We start from the raw sequence: 16,492 nt of genomic DNA on the forward strand, positions 1-16,492 counted from the left end.
GTTGTCAAGTTTTCCACCCCAAAGGACATCATTTAACCTCTCAGCTAACATCTAAATGGTCACCATATCTCTGACTTTACTGCTGTGCTGACATAATATCATGGCAGCCAATGTTGTTGTGATGTTACACTAGTAATCAGGAAGGACTATTTCTAAAAGTAGCTCGGAAATTTCTTTATTGAAAAGTGACAAGGATGTTTTAAACTCCAAAATAGAAACTAATGTGAAAGGAAAGACTCATAATGGAGAAACAAAATCAAAAATTGAAATCCTCAAACTAAAACTGTCAGGATTCAAAATCTGTTCTTTTCCCTCCCATCATCTTGCTAACCCTTGTAAACTGGAAAGTTTGGAGTAAAAAACCAAAGCCAGAAGAACAAAATTATTTTTCATACTTCACACAACTATTCTTCCCACCTGCAAGAAATGTTTCTTATTTTAATCCCAAGTATGGCAGCAAGATGATGACTTGACTTAGTCTTTTTCAGGTGGACAGCCATGTTGGTCTGCAGAGCAAGAGCAAGATTCATATCTTTTAGCACCTTAAAGACCAACTAGATTCCCAGGGTATGAGCTTTCAAGAGTCAAAGCTCCCTTCTTCAGATACTTAGTCAAGTATTGGTGCAGCTCTGTGGTGTCATTGCTCTTTGCAGATGGGCTGTAGGTTCTAATATGTGCTGCTTTCTAGACCATCACATTTATCTTTGATGTATGCTTTACTTTTATGCTTGATTCTGAACAAATCTGCCACCTTGTAAACCGTGAAGATGTTCACTTTCTCTATCTCTGTTATATTATTTAGAAATGACACCAAATTTTGGAAACTGGCAGGTTCCATTCCAAGATCCCCATTTCAATTTCATTTCTCCGTTGACAGACCCATTTTTGCACTAGTTTTTCTTCTGACACACTGTTTTCAGTTACAATGAATACATTTTCAATATTATTTTAGCATCACTTCCATATCAATGTCATGTATAAATGGTGTACAAATGACGTTATATGGCATGTAAGTGGCATAAAATAAAAAAATGAATAATTAACTACCCACTGAAAAGCATGACAATATACAAAAAGGGGTGTGCACCCCACCCCCAAATTTGTTTGATCTGGAACTGAGTTTCAGGGATACAAAAAAAAATGTTATTCCTGAAACCTAGTTCAGATTCTCTAATTTGATTTGGCAAGATTAAAGAATCCTGAATTTATCCGGCCATTATTCCCTATAGGGGAAACTGTCTGGGGCGTTGTGGGGCATTTTCAAGTAAACTGCACCAAATTTGCAGGGAACCTACTCCTTCCTGTCCACAAAAGAGTTCCCCCCCCCCAAGTTTCAAGAAGATTAGATCCTGGGGTCCAAGTCTTTGGGACCCTGAACAAGGAGTCCTCAGCCACTCTCTATTGTTTCCTATGGGGAACACATTTCCAAGGCTTTCCTTGAGTAAAAGTAACCTCTGGCCAAACCCCAGTCCCCGTGTGAGTCCCACTCTTAATGCAAGCTGAAACAACAACGCCCAACAGAACCAAACTACTGCAAGGTAACCAATGTAAAACCAGAGTATCCCAGTGTCAAACCAGAGAATCCCAAGCTGAAGGAAGGGAGGTGGGGTGTGGGGCTTGCTGGAAAAGCCAGCATCAGCTTGAGGGGCTCTTTGGACTGAAGCTCAGCTCAGGGAACAGTGGAGAAGCAGTGAGAGGGCAGCAATGTGAGCTGCAAATCAGTGGCTTCAAGGGTTCTTTAGACTGGAGTTCAGCTCAGGGCAGGGTGGAGGAGCAATGGGAGAACAGGAGTTCAAGCTGCAAAGAAGTGGCCATTAGGTGGCTCAAAATTTCACTGACTCTGAGGCAAGCTCTGGAGCACAAAGACTGGCTTGAGGCTGGCACAAGACAGGATGAGGCAGCAGCAGGAGACAGAATGGCTTGCAGGGGAGCCAGCCAGGAGCATGGGGAGCAATGAGGGCAATGGGCCGAGGGAGACAGTCTTGCCTCTCTCCATGCCTGGAAGTCTGCAAAATCTTGTTTACTGGCTGCAACCGTATAAACTCAATATAATCCTCCCAGTCATATCTGGCTCCAAGATCTGATCTGGGGTTCTCTTATATGAATATAGGATGATATTTACAATGTTCATTTCATAATTTCCCTTAAAAATTTTTCTTTGTCCTCAGATGTGGAAAAGAATGGAGAGGAAACCGTTGCCACATAAAAGTTAAGCCTCCTTTGACCCCATCTTCTGGTCTCCTAAAAAATGGTGGGTTCATTTGAACAAATCAATAAAGTAACTTCAGGAGATTTAGTGGGCTCTGTTTGTTTGCTTATTTATCTCATTCACTTGCTTGTGTCTGCAGATATTTGGACTGGGCTGAGCATTGGATTAGCCTTGCTGTTGATTGAAATTGCAGTCACTGTTTTGTGCATCCTTTCAAAGAGGAAATTGCCAAGAATGTAAGTGAAGCATTTCATTGTGTATCGAAATCAGATCCCAGTATGGAACAAAGCATGGGGGATCTTGCCCATTTTCTTGTTTTGACTTTTACATCTCACCTTTGGCTGCTTATTAACAAGAGCAACCAAAACTTTTTTTGAGCCGAGATGACATTAAACGACCAGAGGGGGAGGAAGTTGCAATTTAACTGCCTCAGTGCAATGTCTGTTTTTGATGAAATGGTAGAACTCCGTATTCATTCAGATTCAACATTCCTCGTTTAAATGCTGCTTAAAATTTATTTGCATAGGGGAAGTAGAGCTTTTTGCAAAATCTCTGAAGAGCAAATTAGTATTCTAATTCATACCAGTTTCCATTGATACTTCAGGGAGCTCTGTGGACTTTCAAGAACAGGAGTGTGTGTGTGTACATACACATTAAAGTGCAAAACAAAATTTAAAAATTAACCTCTTTTGCTCATAAAACTCTCTTCCCCATGCTAGATATTCCCATGGCTAGAGTTATGCTTTTATGTTCATAAGGATAAGTGAAGTGTGGTGTATAAAGCTGTAGTGATGCATGCTGTTTTGGGTCTACATGTTGCTATCTTACCAGGTAGTCATTATGAAAGTCCCAGTTGTCTGTGAGAGGTCCCATAGCTCAGTAGCAGTGCAAAGGCTCTCCTTTTAAATACCCATTCATATATGCCCAGATTCAGAACCTCCAAGCAAAATAGATTAAATAGCAGGACTAGGGAAGTCCTTTGCCTAAGACCTAACAGGTGTTGCCCTTTACTGCAGAAATTACTGGTCTATAGGAGCCAAGAGTCTCATAATAATAATATCTAATTCAGAATGGGTCTAAATGACTGTTGGTGGTTACAATTTAGTTTTTGGTGGTTATTTAGTGCTTGTTTATTGTATATTGTTTTTTATCACTTATTTCTATCGCTATTTTGAGATCCTTCAGGATAAGCAATAGGAAAGTGTATCCTATAGGTACTGAGGATAGTACCCATTTTCTTTTCGGTAACTGATCTCTTTGTCTCAAGATAAGTTGTAATTTTGTGATTTTGGGAAATCTCCAGGTCCTACCTGTAGATTGGTAAACCACACACATACATACACAGAGTATTTAGCATCTAGTTGTGTGTGTGTGTGTGCTCGCATGCACACGCATACCTGTTTGGGTAGAGTATGATTATTATTGGGTAAGGAATGATTATCTGCCCCAAAAGGTAAATTCCACAGAACTATGGATCAGGCTCTCTCAGTGACTCCAGTTCTCCTTTTGAACCTCATCCCTTTTATTCATGCATTGATAAACTTAGAGCCTTTCTGCACAACCAATTGCATTTCACCCTTTGACAGATAAGCCAAAATCCCTTTTTCTTTACATGTAAGAAGTGGGAAGAGGGCTTGAGGGTGGAGATTGGCCATCCAATCTTTTTATGTAGGACAAACACTGTTGTACAAAAACAGTATTGTTTATAAAGAGTGCAGTTTTCAAATTAATAAAACAAATCAAAACAATTCATAATATTTTTCATTTGGGGATGAGAAATGCTGCTTCTTGTCACTAATTATATCACAAATCCTATCTAGGTGGTGCCCCTGAACTTGTACAAGCACATTCCACAGCTGTCTCAATATTCAAGAATACACTGTCTAGGAGAAGTAAAAAATATTGAATGTTTCAGACTCAAAAACTGTGTTACCTTCACAACACAAGTGAAGTCTTAGGCCTGACAATTGGATAACACATATAATAAAAATATGTGCAAAAACCTTTTAGAATTATAGGATGCAGTGCAGACAACAATATTAGGGTGTCTCTGTCCACAGCTTATTTCCATGATATTTTGCTGGTACACTAGGCAATAGCTTTCTTTAGGCAATATTGCCTGTCAAGGAAAGGATTTTATACAAGGAATCCAAATCACCCAGGAAGATACTTGCTATAAAGATCACATAAGGGCCAGCCATGTTGTCAAAATGTAAACTGCGGATGAGTTGGATTAGCTGTTTAATGGAAGCAGAAATGGTTTCTTTTGAGGTTTCTCTGATATCTCTGAACAATGTCTAACTCAGCAAAATTTGTAACAGAGAAACCCACAACAAATCTATGCAGATGATACTGCTCCAACAGCTTAAGGCAACTGGCTGATGAACACAGAACTGATATGCACCCAGGAGTAGAATCTGACCTTGAGAAATTAACTTCAAGAGTTAGCTCTGGATTCCAAATGCATTAAAAAAAGGTTGTGTCCGTTCTCCAGTTCTACTTTATATGTAATTTGCTGTTGAGGAAATCTGTTAATGTAAAGTGGTTTTTTTAAGTCATCCACAACTGTTAAACCTCTTGGAGGAAAAGTGGCCAGTGGAATAACTTTTATACCTGAACATTGCACCTTACAACAAGAAGCAACTTGGATATGCAGCTATCCAGTGCATAGCCAATGCAGATATTTGTGGGAAAGGTGTAAATATCCACTGTGAGACTGCATAGTAGTTTAATACCATCCTTGTAGCATTCAAGAATGGATTTCATGCATAACAACAGCAGAGTTTACCTCGGGTTAAATAAATAAAATTAGAAAAGAAGAAATGAGCCTTGTTCAACAGCTTCTTTCCCTTTGAAATATCTGTATACACTTTCAAGTATTCTTGGCGTGCAGTGGGTTCTATCCTCTAAGAGAGTATGAATCCTCTTTACTTGGGGATATTTATTTATACTGCAATGTTTTCTTTAACAATGAAAACTAGAGCTGCTGACAGAATAAACACTTGCAATATAAAAGTAAGAGACCAACTAAAACAGTCCCCCCACCAAAAAAAATCCTTAAAGGTCACCCACCAACAAAACCTGACCATAAAAGAACAGAGAAGAACTCCTATTAATTTAATTGCTGCATGCTCCTAAGTGTTAACCAGACATTCCTTTGTGGTGTTGTAGTACAGTTGTTATTTTATATGAAACCTACATATTCCTAAGCCTCCAGAACCTTGTGCTACTTGTTTCATATACTTCCCATCCCATATACATTTGGTAACAATGGGTTGGATCCAAACAACTTTTCTGCTAGTGAAAAAAAGGAGAGGTTCCCTGCCTGTGCTTGGGCTCATAGAACCTGCATGGGCAAAGGCCACGTGGACAGGGATTGTAGTAAGGATGAGAGTTAAGAAAGACTGAGCAAAAAAACCTGGTTGGATGCTAGCCTTTAAAAGATGTCAGGCAGTCAAAAAAAGCATCTGCTTACTCTAGTGCTAGGTCACCGAACTCTTGGCACTGTGCTTGTACTCCAAAAGATATTTGGAGGTTGCATCTTGTTTGGGAGTTCCAGTTCTTTGAAATACCTGAAGTAGAACCCTCTCTTTTCCCATAGTGGGATGCACAGCCTGCCCCCATATCAGCATTTGAGAACCAGTTTTGTAAATGTACTGGGTGAGCCAGTACAAATACATTTCTTTAGAATGAAACACCATTATAAAAGCAAAGTAAACTTAGAAACTTGAGAACCTTAAGCATGTGTTTAGAAGGATCCTGTTTTTAATTGTCAGATGAGAGCATGAGTGGCTATATTACAATAGTGTTCCATTTTGTGCGAATTTTCCCTTGATAATGCAAAATAATTTTGTAAAGCATGCAAGACTATAGCTTCCAGCAAAGCTGTCTATGTTGGTCGTTTTGTGTATGAAATATCGAGACTATACACAATCATCTGGAAATGTCCTTTGCTTGAGCGGGACTTGTACTAGAATGGAATGCTGTACCTCAGCAACAGCCAGTCCCCTGGTTTGGCAGAAGGATGTATCATTGCTTCAATGAAAGACAGATATAAGAATAATTCCATTGCTTCCAGTTAGCACAGTGTGAAATGTTTTGCACAGAATTCCCCAAACTATTAGAACACGAAGGCTTTGCATATTGATGATGTTTAAACTCCAGAGGTTTAGAAAATAGAACTAGGAAATAGCTGGCAGGTGGCAGCTGTTTTCCTCTTTCACTGGCGGCTGTCCTCTTGATTGAATGAGGGTAAAGCCCAATAATGACTTTTAGCTGATTGGCGTGTAGCAGGAGAAAATTTATGTCCACCCAGCTTTCATTTTATCTAGAGGTTAAACTAAAAGAAGGCAAAGCAAAGGTATTTTATCAGACTTAACGATATTGATTCATTAAAGCCAATGGCCATGGATCTAATGAGCCAATTTTTTAAAAGCATGTTATGCCTGTCTGATAAATCAATCCAGAGAACCCAGTCCAGCTGCAGGAGGTTTTTCATCTGCAAGTCTGCAGTAGTTTGCTATACTGAAGGAAAGCAGCAACTTTGTAAGTCGTGCATTGCCTGGCCTCTACATACTCAGATATGAACTTGTGTATGCTAGCCATATTGTTAAGCACATATGTTTAAGCTCACAATGATTCTACTGGATTCTGAAGCTCCACTTTTTTTCTGGTTTTGCCATTTTAAGTTTTTTTCCACCATTTTTTCCCTATTGGATTGACAAAATTTTATTATTTTTGTATTAATTACATATGAATTGTGTATCATGTGTAAATTGCACAAAGCAAATAAATTGCTGAGAAATGCCAAGAACAAAAACGAGAGAAACTAGAAGACTCATAATGATAATAAAAAGAAAAAGAAGTAGGAAAGGACATATTTTGTGCCTCCCTTTAGATGCCATGATTCTGTAGACTGGGAGAAAGAAGGGCAGTACCCAAAATTTCCTTAGGGGGCATATCAATATAGCTTCAGGCAGATACCAACTACCTGCTAAACAGGTTCTGTAAAAAGATCCTTAAGGAGATCTGGGAAGCAGGAAATAGGTGTGATCCAATGCATACTGTGTGAGAACATTGAAAGATAAACCTTCTTCCTAAGTAGTCTGCTTTATCATCTAGATGTTACCCTTTAATGGCCTCTTTAGAATGGTTTTTCCCTAACCAGCAAAGCCTCATTGCCATATAGCAAGAAGAAAGCTTGGATTAATTCCCGCTTTGCATTCCCCCTGTAAAAAAACATGCTGTAACTGTAATATTGCATGCAGGTGACTGAACAGAAAGAAATGGAGTGAAACAGTCCTTTGCTATTCAGAGGAAAACAACAAAGTCATTTGTCCCCTGAGATGGAGGCGGACAAGACAATGATGAGAGGCATAAAGGCCACATTATAAGCAATACAAGGGGGAAGCAAGTGGCTAAGGAGGAAATGAAGTACAGAACTAAGTAGTCCTGGCAGTATATTAAGAGCCTAATCAACCAAGAGATATACTGTGGAGAAATTCTGATCCATTTTTTTTTTTAATCACTTGACTTTTACTTGAGGAGGCCATCTTGAACCTTGTGTCATCAGGAGAACAGAATAAATAGGTTTCAGGGTTGGTTGGTTTTTTCCATACTTTTGTGCATTAGGACTGTGTGTTGGTGAAGAAGAGCTTCAATTATATTTAAAGAACCTTTGATATCTCTTTAAAAATATGTATTTGAAAGTCAGGTTAATCTCAATGGGCTGGCGAGCATTTGTTCCTTTTCAAGATCGTTTTTGCTCATGAAGATGATCAGGTTTAGGTCAATGGTATCATACAGTACTCACCCTAGTGCAAAGATGGGTCTATAATTCAAGGTGCAAGTAGGTCACTTGTGCAGACAGCATCCCTGTTCTGAGAGAGAGAGAGAGAGAGAGAGAGAGAGAGAGAGAGAGAGAGAGAGAGCACATCCATGTACCAACTCCTCTATTTAAATGAATGGCTGTTCCATCCCTGAATGCATTGCATCTCCACATCTCTAGTATTCACAGTCTGTTCTTTGGAACGTAGTGACTACAGGGAGTTTTAAATGTTTACTTAAATTTGTGGCAAAACGTGTGCATGATTTATTCATTCCATTGCCACTTCCAGGTCTATCGTGAGAGGAAGAATCCACATTCTATCCACACAAGAGACATCACCGATCTATATACCACTCACTAGTCACTACCTTTGCAGAAGACATAAAAAGTAACAAGGGGGAATAAATATTCAGACTTTCATTGTTGCTCATTCAAGTAAGCAACTGAAACTATGCTGTTTTACATTGTATTGTGCAGAGTCTGAATTCATTCCAAGGATATAATTGCAGAATCCAGAGTTGTCCCATATAAATAATAATAATAATTCCAGGTATATACATTATTTAAATAAGTATTTGTTCCCTGTAGCATTCTTGTCCTGTATTATAAAACTGCATGATATATTTGACACTCAGTGCCCAAGCATTAATTTTCTCATGTTTCCTATTTGCAGTTGTATACTTTCTCCTCCCAAAATTGTGCAGAAGGGTTTCCCCCTATTCTAATAAATATTGAATATATCCATCATACTGTTACTCAAATAGGAGGTTCCCTTAATTAGTTGGGAGAATTAGCATTAAGGAGACAGTGTGAGGATTCTCCACCTACATATACCAGGATTATTCCCTTAGAGAACTCTCAAATAGCAGGTGGATGTTCAATAGGAAAGGCTGCTTTATTAAAGAGACATAAAAGGCAAGCAAGCAAGCACAAAAAAAAAACACAGCATACATACAGGGCTAACTGAGAAAACAGGAAGGAATGTGGGAGAGCAGTTCAGGGTAGGGTGATATTTACTAGTCCTGGAGAGGGGGAAAGCAGCAAAAACAAGCAGCATTTCAAGGCAGGGAGAAGAGAGGATTCGGGCATATCTGAGGGTGCATGTATAGGTCCAGAATACACACAAATAGCACTTGGCTAGGGAGGCTAATTATAGGGCACAACATGTCTTGGGGGAAAACTGACATTTTGTCTCAAAGATAATGGCTTGATGGCTGGTTTGGAGGTTTGGACAATAAGTTAGGAGAGACTTAGTGGCTCTACCTGAGGTAGACAAAAGGTGTAAATGGGGCTTGATGACCCAGCAGTTGCTGGATGGGGAAAACTATCAGGTTAACTTAATAGCTCTGATTAGGGTCGGTAAATCGAAGAAGAGAAGCAGACCATTGACAAGATTAGCCAAGAGTTCTTAGGAGATCTCATTGTTCTTAAGTATGTGTCACATTCCAGTGTGTGTGTGGGGGGGGACGGGGGTCAGCTAGCCAGCTGCCTGATTCAGCTTTTGGTAGATTTCCATGCTCCAGCTGGGCTGGGCTAGGAAGGGCCATGTGCTTATGACATAAGAGGAATGGGTTTATGATATTACATTCATAAACTGCCCTTTTAGCATGGTAGGGGTCTAACTGCTAACAATTAGACATGGGCACAAACAGAAAAAAACGAACATGGTGTTTGTTGTTCGTTGCCATCCATGAACAATGAACAATGAACACTGACGAACATGATCCTGTCACGAACATGTTCGTTGTTCGTGGGGGCCAGCAGGCTCTCCTCCAGCCATCAAGATCCCGACTGCACCACTCCCAGAAACCCTACCTGAGCAGGCAGCAGGAAATGTACCAATAATAAATAATAGCTTGGCCCCAGAGCCTGGCAGCAGCCCTGGAACTTGAAGGGGTAGATCCCTATCCCACTACACACAAAGAAAATTCAAGCTTCAATGCACTCACCTTGTCTCTCTAACAGCAGCTATCTCTCCCTGAAAGCCAGAGCTGGGAGCCCCCCTCCCCCCTGCTCTTTCCCTCTTGTAACAAATTTGGAGCTCCAGTCCACACTTGGAAGGAAGACCTGCCTATCAAGCTAAATTGGGCTTAGATTGGAGTTTCCAGGGCAACAGCAGGAGTTCAGACAGAGTTCAGACAATCCCTGCCTGAGTTGCCATGGGAATTGATTGCAGGTGCCAGACTGTCTGGCTTGATGAACAGCAACGAACAGATATGAACAAGGCTTGCAATGACCTCCTGTTCGTTTAGAATGGGGACTCACAAACAGCTTGATTGCGAACAGCAGATTGGGCTGTTCGTGGGGGTTTTTAGTTCGTATTGCTGTTCATTCCCATCTCTACGAACAATACAGCCATATTCTAATAGTGATGGGAGCACCTTCTATTCCCATATGGACCTACCAAATGATTGTGGTAATCTTTGGGGGATGTTCTTTGGGAGGGGACTTTATTTTTAGGCTTGATGGGTGGTGAACCAAGACAGGGCCTTCTTGGTCATGGCACCAGTATTATGAAATGCCTCTCCCACTCTTACCATTGACTTCCACCAGTGGATGAAGACCTACCTGTTTCATCTGGCATCCCCTCACTGATGCCCCCTCCCTTGCTCGTATAAGTGTTTTAAATGTGAATGCATTTAACTGTATACATGTTTTTCTGTTTTTATATTACTTATTTTAAAAGCTTGTTTTAATTTACAGTTGTTTGCTGCCTTGAGGATCCTAAACTGGGTGGAAAGGAGGCATAAAAATGGATGGATGGATGGATGGATGGATGGATGGATGAATGAATGAATGAATGAATGAATGAATGAATGAGGTGGGACAATGTTGGGAAAGTAAGACAACTTGAAACATCAGTTCATATCAGTCATACTAAAACTGTAAAGCATCTGGAAACTTGGAAGTGGAGCATAAACTATAAGAGATCCTGGCATGCACTATCAGAAGCTGATTGTGCAGAAAACTGCCAGTCTGGGGTACTGGAGTCAGACATAACCACAGTCACATGGGATTGTTGACTGGGCAACACCCCCCTCCTTTATGAAATTGGCTCTTTCCCCAATGGTTGTATCATTCAAATACATTGCAAAACCACAAAGAAAAACAGCTCTCAGGCAGTGGTGGCTACATTAAAAATGCATCAGGAATTCAGGATGCTACTCAGTGGCCCTTGATTAAATATAAGCATTTGTGATCAATACAGCTTTCCTCCTTCTTGATAAGTATGGAGAGTACTGCTGGAGAATGTCTATTACATAATTATTAGTTTCTGCAATGTTAAGTGGTAAGTTTAGGAAAAAAAACAATTATCTGCTTCATCTGGTTTGGGGATCCAACTTATACTTCTCCCAGCAGTGTTTTTTTTTTAATGTTACAAGAATAAATACTGTCTAAAGTCTAAATATTTGTTTTCTCTAGAAATGCAGGCTGCTGGCATTTTTTGGGGAAAAAAGAGTCTCAACTAATCCCTACTTTTATTCTTTTGGAACTTAGTCTGTTTTCCTTCCATATACAAAGTATAATAATAGGAATTAGTATAATTTTCTGGCTTGTTTTCTGATTATTTTGGACAACTTGTGAGCTGTGGGTTAGTTTACCCTTTGCTCTAAAGCAGCGACACAACTTCATACTCCTTAGGCTAGACTGCTCATTACGCTGACCATGAGCTATCATTTCCAATAAAGGTAATGTCTCTGTCATGTCAGAAAACAGGAAATTTTTAGAGATTAGTCCAAGCTGCTATTCTATAAGTCATGGAAGAAGAGTCTTCTAGAACTTTTTAAAAGCAGCTTGTAACTTTGCTGGCTGATCCACTGGGAGAATTTTCAATGTGAAAAACAGTCAGGGTCATTGTGGCTCTTGGATGGATCATGTTGGTGATGATGGACTGCTACCACATAGTATATGAAACATAAGCATGGAATAAGATAAATTCCTATCAAAAGTAGAAGGGCTCAGTGGGTTTACTTTGACTTCATATTGTAGCTGGCTGCAGTGGGTAATCTGATGTGCCAAAAGGTATTACTAGCGAAGTCCTTGCAACAGTGATTGTTTATGACTGGGTTGTGCAGGTGAAATACTGAGATCACGGCTTCATTACTATTGACAGTGAAGTCAATTGGGCCTTGCTCTGCAGATTGAAGGCCTCATGAGGTCAGTGGGCCAGTTTCGGAATATGTGGCTTTAGAATTCTAACTATATAATTAAATCTCTAAAGTGACTTTGACTCAACATCTATTTGTCAGAACCACGAAGTTCAGCAGGCAGGCCACTTCTAAACATATTTGATTTTTTTATTCAGGGATCATTACCTTTCCAAGAGAAGAGTCTGCTACTGCCTTTGATAACACAAAAGTAACAATAATAACTCTGAGCATTAAAGGCATAAGAACACAAGCTCTATTTTTATGAGAAAGGGAGAAAAAGCTCCTCTATCTGCTTTCTCCAATCCAGGCATAGTTTTATAGATCTATGTTGTTTCCCCTTGGCCATCTTTTTTCTAGATTGAAGAGTCCCAGACTTCGTCCTTTCCTGATATTTTAAAGAAGCCTGTTAAGCAGCTGAGCTATTGTTGGCACGAACCTCTGGAGAGTTGCACCCTTTTAAACTCATTTACTCCAAGGGACTTAGAAAGATGTAACTCTGAATAGGACATATGGGTTCATTAAGGAACAGGGTCTCTTTAGTTGTGCGAATGGCACTGCACAACTTGGCCAGAGTTTTCCTGGAGAGAAGCTGCCAGGGAGAGCGAAGGAGGAAATGCTAAAAACAAGAGGGCAGATTAAGGTTCATTGTCTGGTGGATGAAAAGGGGAGAAAGAGATGAGAAAAGGGGAAGATGTGAGGGATTTCAGAGAAGGGAAAGACAAAATAGTGAGGGAGGGGAAAATGTGATGCCCCTAAGCAAGTCCTTGGGGGTCCTGTTTGTGTTATTATCCCTGCTTTTTCTATTAGATTTCCAGTGGCATAATTTTAATAACAAGGATGTCACTATCATTAGAATTTATTTTCATCCCTTTCCCCCTGTTGGATTCACTTCTGTTTTTATCCTGAAGCATTTTTAATATGTAAAACCCTTTGACATTGTGTCTTTTAAAGGAAACCTGAAAAACTCTCGAATGTTGCCTTTGCCAACCCATTATATGAGGCTCACAGTGTTAAGGTAGGTGGAAATAGCTTCTTGTATGCTTCTGAAAGTGGGTGAAATAAAGCTGCAATTGTTTCTCAAGTATATTACCCATTGAAAGAGGTGAGAGACTCCCATTGTGAATGTATTTAAACAAAAAATACAACCATTGCAAAGAAATAGGAAAGATTTCTATTACAATACACTCTTGTCTCGACATGCTAGTAAACTCCACTGAAGGCAATTCAAAGTTAAGGATATCTTTCCAGCCACAGTTTAATTTATTATGAATGCTGCTAAATCTGCGAAATAACCAGTATGAATTGCCGGTCTCAACTTTGCACAAGTTGTTTTCTAGAAATAATTGTTGCTGTCTGCCAGGCACTGCTGCTGAGAAGCTTCTGTTCATTTCCACAGGGCTTGTGCAGGTTGTCTATGTACACCACTTTTGTAATGAATAAAAGTTGTACAGTGTAGGGGTGGCAGTCACAAAGTACTAGTTCAGGCCACTGCTATTATGCTCCTGCAACTTCTCTGAATGTCTTGAAACATAAAAACACTGTATGTGTAGTATCATTGCCCTTAAGACAGTTTGGTATAGTGGTTAAGAGTGCGGGACTCTAACCTGGAGAACTGGGTTTGATTCCCCTCTCCTCCACTTGAAGCCAGCTGGGTGACCTTGGGTCAGTCACAGCTTCTAGGAGCTCTCTCAGCCCCACCCACCTCACAGGGTGATGGTTGTGTGAATAATAATAACATACTTTGTAACTTGCTCTGAGTGGGCATTAAGTTATCCTGAAGGGCAGTATATATTATTAATATTATCAATTTGCTAGCAAAGTGCACAATTATAAAACTGACATAACAAAATTTCATTGAAAATTTTCTCTCTGGTTTGAGGGGTTTTTTTTAAATATCTTATTTGCTGATACCAAGTTAAAGACTATTAGTTCTATAAAAATACTGCAAATAAATAGGATTGTGAATGTATTTTGTACACATAGCTTTCATGTTTCATAAAAAGTAAATGAGCCTTATGGCCCCAAAATTCTCCTCTTTGTTAAATCTCTATGATAGTCCTGACTGAGCAGACTTACAATTACTTTGTAATTGACTTACAATAACTATTAACTCAATGTATTAAAAGAAGCTAATCAAAGAGGCATAACTATTTGGCTTTAAAGAAAAAAATGAAGCCCACTGGATCTCCTCTGTCTTACTCTAATCAGTACTACAGTGTAAAATTGTTGTAACATAATAAAATGTCTTTATGTTTTCATGAATATACAATGAGATTTTCTCAGCTCTTAAATTAAGAATGGCATGTCACTACTTGCTTTAATGAAAAGATCCTTTCCATCTAACCTCAGATGAGGTTTGTTCACAAACTCATTCACAAGTTGAGTTTACAAAAGTGCTTCATTGGATATATTGCATCTTTTGTCTTCCCCGTTTTCGCTTCCCACTCAAAGATTAGTTAAAATAAATCCATGAAGTTGTTTATTCATTAGCAGAATGGAAAAACCATGCAGACCTGTACTTACGTGGGCCATATGAGGGCAATGTCCCTTGAGAAATAAGCCATGCCCCCTCTAAATTCTTAGCTTTAGTGTTTTTTTTAAAGAAAATCTCTTCTTAGAACTAAACCACATGAAATGAATTATACAAGGAAGCTCACATGAAGGGAGACACAATGTTAGCCAAGAAGCATAGTTTGAATTTCACCTCTCTCTACAGAGCCAGCTAGATCGCTCTTCAGAAGGTTTGTTGATTTCATCTCTCTACAGAGCGGCAACTATCCTTCCTCATAGGGTTTATTAATAATTGACAGAGCCTTTGGTGAGGCAAAGAGGAAATTAACAAAGCCTCTGAAGAACAATCTTTGCCAATTCTGTAGAGAGGTGAAATTAACAAACTTTCTGAGGAGTGATCTAGACAGCTCTGTAGAGAGAGGTGAAATTCAAACTATGCTTCTTGGCTCACATTGCGTCTCCCTTCACTTGAGCATCTTCGTGTAATTCATCTCATGTGGTTTAGCTCTCAGATGGCTCCTTTCGAAAAGGAATTCAATTACATGTTTTTACATGCGTTTTGACATCATTCCTCCAACTTTTTAGAGGTCTCTCATATCATTCGATGAAACATTACCACTACTGACAAGATTGTGGCTATATGTTTCTAGTAAAAATATGATTTAGTCAAATAAGGCTACATTGCACAGTGTCACGCTATTGATTTGAGAACACTGAGCCGGAATTCTTGGGCATCTGTTTCTTAATTTCGAGTATAATTTAAATTAATAATGTAACGTTCCAGCACATCAGAGTTACTATGGTTTCTGCTGTTTCAAGTTGGCTTATGGTAGTTCCCTCTCACCAGACACCCAGAGTTGTAAGGCTTTGGCCTTGATTCAGGTTTGGGGGCTCAACCTAAGGGCCTCAGGCTGGCAAACTGAACTGATAGCCCACACACACACAATGGCTTCTTCTGACTTCTGTGCCTGCCTTCTTATGGTACTGCACACATACATTAAAATGGGAGGCAATAACCTGCTCTAACAGGTGAAAGACACCATATAGCTAATTTCCATGATATATAGATATCTTTTAACTCTGGTAAACAGTTCATCTCTTCAAAATCATGTTACAAATACCATATAGTCCACGCCTGCCAGTGTGTGGAAGTACTACTATTATTACATCTATTTGGTGTGATATCACTTGGTGCCACTCCATGACATTACTGGATTATTGTTTATTTAATTCACTTATACCCAGCCTCTCTCTCCAATGGGTGCCCAAAGCAGCTTGCGTTGCTCTCCTCTCCTCTATTTTATCACCACAACAACCCCATGAGGTAGGCTAGGTTGAGAGTGTGTGATTGGCCCAAGGTCCACCCAGAAAGCTTCCATGGCAGAGCAGGGGGTCAAACTCAAGTCTCCAAGATCCTACTCTGACACTCTATTCACTATACCACCCTGGTTCTCACACTGGATCACTACTCATGACATTGTCAGGCCTCACCCAGTAAGTATCAGGATTTGGAATGATGGGCAGGGGTAGTCTTAGTGATTCTGGGCAAAAATTCAGGACAGGGCCCTAGAATCCCTGCTGGCCCTGCCATGCCAACCTCCTGCCACCAAGGTCCAACCAAGAAGTGGCCCTTGCCTCATGAGGTGGGGAGGAGCCGCTGCCACCTCCAGAAACTGGCTGCCCAAGCTCCAGATGGGATGGGGCAAATGAACAGTGCGCCTAGCCAGCTGCCCCCCTCTGTCAGGGCAGTGGTGCTGGGGACAGTTAGGCCCTTCTGGCATGCAGCCCAAGGAA

At 40.0% G+C, this 16,492-nt stretch overlaps 1 protein-coding gene across 2 annotated transcripts in view; it reads left to right on the plus strand.

Moving 5' to 3' along the window:
- MALRD1 (MAM and LDL receptor class A domain containing 1) overlaps positions 1-16,492 on the plus strand; it is a 349,934-nt gene that overhangs the window by 330,006 nt on the left and 3,436 nt on the right. For both annotated transcript variants that reach the window (XM_054992174.1, XM_054992175.1), the window contains exons 33-35: positions 2,169-2,251; positions 2,349-2,445; positions 13,139-13,202. In XM_054992174.1, the coding sequence (XP_054848149.1) occupies positions 2,169-2,251; positions 2,349-2,445; positions 13,139-13,202 (244 nt within the window). The remainder of the gene's footprint in view (positions 1-2,168; positions 2,252-2,348; positions 2,446-13,138; positions 13,203-16,492) is intronic.

The sequence above is a fragment of the Eublepharis macularius genome, chromosome 11, assembly GCF_028583425.1.
Source record: "Eublepharis macularius isolate TG4126 chromosome 11, MPM_Emac_v1.0, whole genome shotgun sequence".
NCBI lineage: Eukaryota > Metazoa > Chordata > Lepidosauria > Squamata > Eublepharidae > Eublepharis > Eublepharis macularius.